General features: G+C 32.6%; 1 protein-coding gene across 1 annotated transcript in view; it reads right to left on the bottom strand.

The window, feature by feature from the left end:
• Positions 1 to 6,750: 6,750 nt before the first annotated feature.
• Positions 6,751 to 8,989, bottom strand: part of LOC110022016 (kinesin-like protein KIN-10C) — a 12,291-nt gene continuing 10,052 nt past the window's right edge. Inside the window, exons 15-21 of the mRNA XM_020720782.1 lie at positions 8,519 to 8,599; positions 8,304 to 8,449; positions 8,053 to 8,099; positions 7,653 to 7,674; positions 7,472 to 7,540; positions 7,349 to 7,387; positions 6,751 to 6,992 (exon numbers count right to left, since the gene is read on the bottom strand). Coding sequence (XP_020576441.1) covers positions 6,954 to 6,992; positions 7,349 to 7,387; positions 7,472 to 7,540; positions 7,653 to 7,674; positions 8,053 to 8,099; positions 8,304 to 8,449; positions 8,519 to 8,599 — 443 coding nt within the window. The 3' untranslated portion in view covers positions 6,751 to 6,953. The remainder of the gene's footprint in view (positions 6,993 to 7,348; positions 7,388 to 7,471; positions 7,541 to 7,652; positions 7,675 to 8,052; positions 8,100 to 8,303; positions 8,450 to 8,518; positions 8,600 to 8,989) is intronic.

Below are 8,989 nucleotides of genomic sequence, written 5' to 3'. Positions count from 1 at the left end.
TGGGTATTTTGGCAAAATTTGGGAATATTAGCCAAATTTGGGTCCCAAGGGCAGTTAGGTAATTTGGAGGTGCCTAGGGGCAAAATACCAAGTTAAACGTTTCACATAGAATTGGATAGATATCCGTTCTAAATGAACCATGGATTAATGTATTGTGAAGGTGTGGTGTATCTTAGTTCCAAGTCAACACCCAGGGTCAACCCTAAAGCCAAGTAATCCTATAGGGACTCTTCTTGAATTCTCTTATAATGATCTTACCTACCAAATGCTAGAGGTTGAGATCAATATGTGGAATTTCAAGTTGAATAAAAAGAAGAGTTTTGAATTTCTAATAGTGGGGTACCTCTTCTAGTTTTCTAAGACTAGTCAATAGGAAAGTCCTATGGCTAGACCTAGGCTACTAAAGAAGTTTTCTAGACCTCAACCAAAAATGAGGTCAACAATGTGCTTTATTCTTTTATCCTTCATATTTATCATTATTCTTATGTTATTTTTTTTATTCATTATAATAACCCTATTATTCTCTCTATTAAAAAAAAAAGGTTTCTCTGCCTATGATGGCAAGAAAAAAATATTAAAATTTTAAAGAGGGAGATAAGTGGAGTAGAAATATGCACATTAGGTGGCTAAACCATCATAGCTCTATTTACGTGCTTCATACTTTTATAACTCGTAGTTATCACCATTTTTATTTTTGTATTCGATCGAGTTATTTATGTGCTTTATTCTTTTATAACTTTATTCTTTTATTTTCTTAACCCGTAATTACAAATCGTAGTTATGCACATTAGGTGAATATAACCCTAAATTTGGAGGTTGGGGTGTTGTAAAAGTAAATATAAAGATTATAGACACACACATAAGAACTTATTAAACTTTATGTACATTCACTTCATAGGATTTAATATAAAGGATTTGAGAAAAAAATTATTTATTTATTTATCATATGCCTTTTTCATCATGTTAGATAGAGAAAGATATTTGCTATTATTTTGCTACAACAACATTATTTTGATTTGAAAGAAAACTTTTTAAGATTCAAATTAAAAAAAAAAACAATCCAATTATTAAAAAAAAACAATCCAATTGAAAACTAAAATTTATTTAGATTTGTATATAGGCACGCATTAATAAATTGTTGGCTTACATAAGCTAGCATATATAGTTATCAATGAATTAAGAAACTAAATTATTTTGTTCGCTTAAATATTTAGCTCTTGGATAGCTTGCAATTTCTACATTCTTAAAGCTTACAATATATTATTTTATTGTACTGTGTGTTGACATTTATAATACATAAATTTTTAAACTAATTTTATTATACATGAAGAGATGCATATGATTATTGTGCATGCTTATTATTTGATTTAGCCTTACCTTGCAACATTAATATTGATCCTCCTTTTAATCATAAAATCATGCTTGTGTGTTGGGGGACTTACATGCATTTTTATAGTTGCTTATGTTATAGGTCAATGTATGTTTCCATCTATATTAGTGAAAGTTATGAAAATGCAAAGATATTATTGTTCTTTAGAGAGTTCCTTTTTGGGGTTGGTAGCTTTCGAGCATAAGACCATTCAGTGAGAGAGAAAAAGCCCAACCCCGGGCCACCGTCTCATCTACGATCTTTAGATTGTTAGTTCTATACAAGTGAAGTATATGCATGCTGAGTGTCATTCCTATTTTTATTAATTTAAAATGTTATAGATTCTTGGATACAATGGACATATAATTTTCTATTAAATGACCATTTCATTAGAATGCAATATAGCTCTTTCAATCGTTCAGAGAGATCAATTCCACCATTTTTACTCTCTTGGATGAGAATCAACTTTTTTATGGGGCAATGGTGCAATACTTCATTTTAATTTATTCATACATGCACATTTAGGGGTGGTCATCGTAGGAAAGATATAATATGGGGTGAAGGTGATTACTTGTCATGACATATATAGGTAGATGAGTGAGTTTTTTATTTTATTTTTATGGTTGGTAGTTGATTGTTACATGGGCGCCGAGAAGTATAGGAAATGGGAAATAATTATAAGAGGTGTAGTGGAGAAAATGTATTTCTATTTTTTTTCTAAGTTTATTTAAGGGTTTCATTGCAACCTTTAATTAAGGTTTGTGTTGAAGTAAGAAAAAGGGTTGATTGTCTTTTAAAAAATTGGGTAGGATGTATAATTTCTCAAGGTAGGTGGCAGCTTGGGTTGAATGAATGTAGGGCTCTAATTATATATGATTTTAAGAAGTGTTTGAAAGCTTGAGGGCTTAATGAAGGCTTTTAGGTGTTGGTGGAGGGGCGGATGAGAGAGAGAGAGAAAAGGAGATGTTATAAAAAATGACGACAACAAAGTGAAAAAAATCATATTGAAAAATTACTGACCAGAAAATAACACATAGATTTACGTGGTTCAGCTAATTTGCCTACGTCCATGAAGCTGCACAGGATTTTAGTACTTCGAGAAAATGAGCTGTCAAGCGCCTTGACATTTACAAAAAAAATTCCTTTTTTCTCTCTCCCTTCCCCTCTCTCTCTCTTCCTCTATCTCTTTCTTCCTTTCTCTTAGATCTCCACCGTAAGCTTTTCTTGTAAGCTTTGCCGAGTCAAGCTTAAGGAGCAGAAGGATTAAGGAGATTGCTTAAGAGGGATTAAGAGGGCATGACTTAGCTCTTGTGAAAGGCCAAAATAGGCTATTTAATAAAAATGTGGGAGAGATAGGTGGAGAGAGGTAGATGGGAGAGAGGTGGGTGAGACGCGGTAGATGAGATGTGGTAGGTGAGGTAGGTAAGTCGCAGTCTCTATATATTTAACAGTTCTCCCACTTGAAAACTGGGACACTGACTGCACCACCTACAAGTTGCATCATTTGTTGGTTGTACGACATTTTTCCTCAAACATGATATCATTCACCTCTGTAACTCCACCTACAGGCTGCATCATCTGTTGGTTGTACCAACATTTTTTTCTCAAACATGATATCCTTCACTTATGCAACTTAAAGACTCTTTCTTCACGCTAGAAGACCAATTGAAGTCGAGCACAACTTCAATTCTCAAGAGTAACACCCTTAGTCAACATATCAATGTTAACATAGTCTTGTACCTTCAAGCTCTTTCCTAGGTTATTCATAAATCTGCTTACAACTCCCACTACATGGGCAATATCATGTCACAGCTAAAAGCCTTTTTCAATAAGTCAAGACTTGTGTCTGGTCTGGCCTTGTACCATTTATTGCCATCAAACACAGTCTTCACCCGGTACACCCACTTGTTATGCAATGTCTTCTTCCCTGGTAGAAGTTCTGTAAGCTCCCACGTCTGATTCCCTGACAGAGAATCTGTCTCCTCCTTCTTGGCCAGCTCTCACTTACTCTAATTCTCATCTGAAAATATTTATTTATAGCTATGGTCATGTGACCAAGTCTGCAACGCCGCAAATCTGTTGCGCTCTCTACAACTGTAGTAGCAACATTGTTGAGCAAACCTGTAGTCATATATAGTGTATCAATTTTCTTATCTCGAGCCAGTACTAATGCTCCTTTGGTAACCTTCCAGGTGCTATTTTAGAACACTACTGAATAACCACTCTCATTGAGCTGCCCAACAAAAAAGAGAATTTTCTTCAACTCATGAATTTGCCTGACTTTTTGCAAATTCCATTTACTCTTGTTAGGGAGTGCAATATCAAAGTCTCCTTTCTCCACCACTTTCAAAGTTATTCCATCAGCCAAATATATCTTCCTAAAGTCATCTGCAACATAGTTTCACATCAACTCCAGTTTGGGAAGATGCATGGAAGGAAGCCCCTAAATCCAGTATCTACTCATCAACAGAACTGTGAACTGCCAGCAATACCGCATCATATATTTTTTTAGTTACCACATTTGCGTTATCATCCTTCTTCTTCTTAGGATTTATGTAATTCATTTTTATGTGGTCAGCTTTGCCACAATTCCAGCAGGTTGTCTGCTGACCAACTTTAACTTTAATCTTTATTTGTTTGAGTTCTTGTTCTGTGATCTCCCTCTAAAATCAACAATCAATGTTGAACTCGAACCCGAGGTCTCGCTAGAATCTTTCTTGCACACCTCCTCAGCCAAAATCAAATCACAAATATCATCATACTTCAACTTAGATTTAACTGCAAGACTACTACTATCATCGTCATGACTTCCCAACTATTTGACAATGAAGCCAAAAATATCAACGCACGTATCTCATCATTAAAATCAATTTTAACAGACACCAACTTATTTGTGATAATGCTGAAATCATTCGGGTGTTGAACAACATACACACCTTCCGTCTTCTTCAAGTTGAATAACTTTTTCATCAGGTGCACTTTATTATTTTTCGATGGCTATTCATACATACATAATAAAAGCGTCATGAGATATGTAGTAGTTATCTCCTTGATGATGTTGTGGGCAACAGATCTTGACAGAATTAATCGTATAACCCCTAAAACATGTCTATTCAACAGATTCCATCCCGTTTCGTCCATCTTTTCCGGCTTCTTTCCCAGTAATGGAACTAAAGTTTCTTCCCTATAGAGATAGTCATCTATATGCATCATTCAACGACCAAAATCCGTGTCATTGAACTTCTTGATCATCGATTCCATCACTTCGTCTCGGCCCATCGTTCTTCCTTATATCTGAACTAAAGCTCTGATATCAATTGTTATGAAAAATAATGACAATAAAGTGATAAAAATCATATTGAAAAACTGTAAAACCAGAAGATAACATAGATTTACGTGGTTCGACTAATTTGCATATGTCCACGGAGTTGCAGAGGATTTTAATACTTCGAGAAATTACACCATCGAGCGTCTCGATATTTACAAGAAAACTTCCTCTCTCTCGCTCCCTTCCTCTCTCTCTCTCTCTCTTAGCTCTCCACCGTAAGCTTTGCCGAGCCAAGCGTAAGGAGCGGAGGGATTAAGGAGATTGATTAAGAGCGACTAAAAGGGCTTGGCTTAGCTCTTATGACATACCAAAAGAGGTTATTTAAAGAAAATAAGAGAGGCAGGTGGTAGGTGGGAGAGAGATAGGTGAGACGTGGTAGGTGAGGCGTGGTAGGTGAGGTAGATAAGTCACAGACTCTATATATTTAACAAGAGAGAGATCATCAAACATATACAACAAAAGGGAAATCCTCAGACCGCCATTATAAATATATGAAACCGACTATAAAGATTGTAAAACAACAATTCTGTTGATTGTAAAAAAATAAAGACAAGAAAGAAATGCGACTATAAAGATTTAGGCCATTGATAAATGTTGTACAAATGAGAATACTTTGCAGTAATGTGACAATAAAGGTTGCAACACAAATTTACATGATTCGACTAATTTGTATATGTTCACGGAGCTGCAGAAGATTTTAATACTTTGAGAAATTACACCGTCGAGCGTCTCGATATTTACAAGAAAACTTCCTCTCTCTCTCGCTCCCTTCCTCTCTCTCTTAGCTCTCTACCGTAAGCTTTGCAGAGCCAAGCGTAAGGAGCGGAGGGATTAAGGAGATTGATTAAGAGCGATTAAAAGGGCTTGGCTTAGCTCTTATGACAGGCCAAAAGAAGTTATTTAAAGAAAATAAGAGAGGTAGGTGGAGAGATGTAGGTGGTAGGTGGGAGAGAGGTAGGTGAGACGTGGTAGGTGAGGTAGATAAGTCACAGACTCCATATATTTAACAAGAGAGAGATCATCAAACATATCCAACAAAAGGGAAATCCTCAGACCGCCATTATAAATATATGAAAGCAACGAGGCAATAATGTTTCATTCAATAATCATTCAAGGTCATATAAGAGGTGTACACAAAAAGCTACAAAATAACAAAATATAGAAATATCCAACAAAAGGGAAATCCTCAAGCCACCATTATAAATATATGAAAGCAACGAGGCAATAATGTTTTATTCAATAATCAATCAAGGTTATATAAGAGGTGTATACAAAAAGTTGCAAAATAACAAAACATAGAAATAAACCCAAGGTAGTATGCAATGCTCAACCAACTTTAGACATGATCTTGCTTGTGATATTCTCAAAAATGGTTCCTTGCATTCAACTTTGGAAGGAAATTTTGGACTTGCTTAAAATATGTTCATTACACAAAAAAAGAGGGGAATCAACCTAGTCTTTAAAGGAAGGAGAGTGACATCATATTTTAAAATATATTGAATTACATTAAGGGGAAGCGGCTATGCATGATTAATATCATCTTCTTTGAACTCTATGTCAGATGACGATAATAACAATTGCAATGCTGACTGTAATTTTTATTTTTAATTTTTTTTTTGGGGACTTTGAGCAAACTTATGAAAACTCGCAAAGACAACACATGCAATGTCTCAAACCTAATACAATACTAACCTTCATACTTCTTTTAGCAAAACCAAGACAAAGCTAACCTTCATATTTCCTTTTCACAAACTCACAAAGATAGTCGTGGATATGCAAAGCCTCTAACCCAAAAAACTCTTATTGCATTTGCAAATCCTTGAATATGTTGAGACTGTATTGCATCACTTAGCCCTCATAGACCAAACCAAGAAGTGAATAGAACTATTTTCATGTCAAAATGTAAATTAAACACACATGCAAGAAACTATTTTCAAAAAATAAAAATATAAAATACAACTTACCCTAAACTCTTGAAATTGTTTGAAAGTCCAACTATTATAAAAACAATCAAACAAATGATATCAAAAACACAAATATTGTGGCAAATGGTGCCAAAAACACTCACATAGAAAACACAATATTACATCTAGAATACTTCAAAGAATTCATTTAGGACAACTATCATACAATCAAACAAATTCTACATATTTTTGTCCAACTAAAAATGAAATGGCTCCATAATACCAAATACACTTAGATCAAAATCACAATGTAACTTTTGAATATTCATGAAGAAGGCCACATCCTCCTCACTTACATAAAGATTCTTCCTCTTTTGAATAGGGCTTGCACCTGTATGAATATAAATTTTAAATTTATACCTTCTACACAATACCAAAAACACTTAGATCAAAATCACAATATAACTTTTGAATATTCATGAAAGAAGGCCACATCCTCCTCTATCATATAAAGATTCTTCCTCCTTTAAATAAGGCTTGCACTTGTATGAATAGAAATTTTAAAGTTTTATAATGTCTAGGTGGCTTACTAATAATAAAATAAAAAAATGTTCTAATAACAAGTAAAGAAAATAGAAGTTAAAAACTTAAAAATGAAAAGAATTTAAATATAAAAAAAAGAATTAAAAAAAGAAGACAATTTTTTTAACTTTTAATAAAACTAAGAATTAAAAAATTGAGACTCACCTGTTTGGTAGAAAGACCTATTTTTTCCAAATCTGATAACTGTAATAAAACAACAAGAAATGATTATTTTTTATAAGAAAAGAAAACAAGCTTAGGTAAACCTAAAGTTTATCATGAACTCACTGATTTAAAAGGCATAAGGGAGCTTTTCCTTAGCTCAAGTATACTTTCTGCTCTTTTTTGACCAATTCCCTGTAAGGAAAACAAAGTAATAAAAAATTTTAATTTAAAAAAAAAAGATAAAAAAATTGTTATATGAATTATGAAAATAAAATAAATAAATAATAATAAATTAAAAAATTACCTTTAGTAGCATGAGCTCCTCTCTAAATTGAAGGGTGGAGAGAAAAACAAAATTGAAAGCTTATTTATCAGTAAACTCATGTCAAAAAAAAAAAAAGATAAAACAATACTAATTTATTTAGCCACGAACTATTATTGAATGGACAAACAATGAAATTAAAGTCAATAAATTCATGCCTTAAATGTCAACGTTTGTGTTTGATAGACACCATTTTGTATATTTCCTTTCTTCTTCATTGTGTTAGTTCGTTAGTTCAAAATTTCTAATACTTCCAATTATCCAACTAATATTTTTCACCATTTTTCAATGTATTCTATATGCAAACTTCTACTTTTTATTTTTTTGTCATTTAAATCTCACAAGAAAAACATTAAAAATAAAAAAAATAAATAAAACTTACTTGTTTGCATTATTCAAGAATGACATGTATTCCTCCATGAGTAAATCCTACAAAATTGAAAAACAATCAGTGAATCATATAGAATTAGAGCTGAAAATTGTTTTTAAAAACATTCATAATATCTAAAAGCTCTTTTGAGTTTTTCTAAAATAAAAAGTAAAAAACATATAAATAGTATAATGAATAAATATATTTAAAAAAAAGGTGGGAAAAGTTGATCACAAATAGTCCCCTCAGAGCCTAATTAATACCTTCAATTTTTCAAATGGAGTTTTTGAATCCAACTCAGAAAACACTTTGCTATTACCATCTGATACTTCATTACTGTTTGGATTTTGAGCAGAAAGGACTTTAGTATGGGAATAATGTAATTCCTGAGCCATTTCATACATTTTTCCTGCACAAAACAAGAACAAAGATAAAATATATATATTTCAAAAACAAGTTAAATATTTATATTGTTTACCACTCAAGTTTGTTTTATCTTCTTGCTTCTGATTTCCATTTGCAACCTGTAAGAGTAATTTCAAATGAGGAAAAATTAAAACTTTGCATCACTTGTGGCAAAATTATTAATATTCCTAAAACAAATATGCTCTGAATTGAACTAGTAAAATATAAACTAGATCAAGAACAATAAAACTTAGAATTTTCTAATTGAACCTCTACTGGTTTGCAAAATAGTTCAATAAAATAAAGATAATTTTATCTGGAATTTTGTGTTTTCTTGAAGACTAATGATGCAAATCCAGATGAAATTATGGAGGAGGATTTGGAAACCCAGACAAATCAGGAAGGGTAATAAATCCTAATTTCAAATTCAAAATTCAAATTAAAGTTTCAAATTATGGAGGAGGATTTGGAAATCGAGACAAATTAGATTTCTGGTGACAGAAAACTTTGAATTTTTCAATAAATCTTTTGCAGGTTTACAAAA

This window comes from Phalaenopsis equestris, unplaced genomic scaffold (assembly GCF_001263595.1).
Source record: "Phalaenopsis equestris unplaced genomic scaffold, ASM126359v1 Scaffold000163, whole genome shotgun sequence".
NCBI lineage: Eukaryota > Viridiplantae > Streptophyta > Magnoliopsida > Asparagales > Orchidaceae > Phalaenopsis > Phalaenopsis equestris.
The sequence above is the reverse complement of the archived record's forward strand: the minus strand, read 5'-3'. Positions and strand labels throughout refer to the sequence as shown.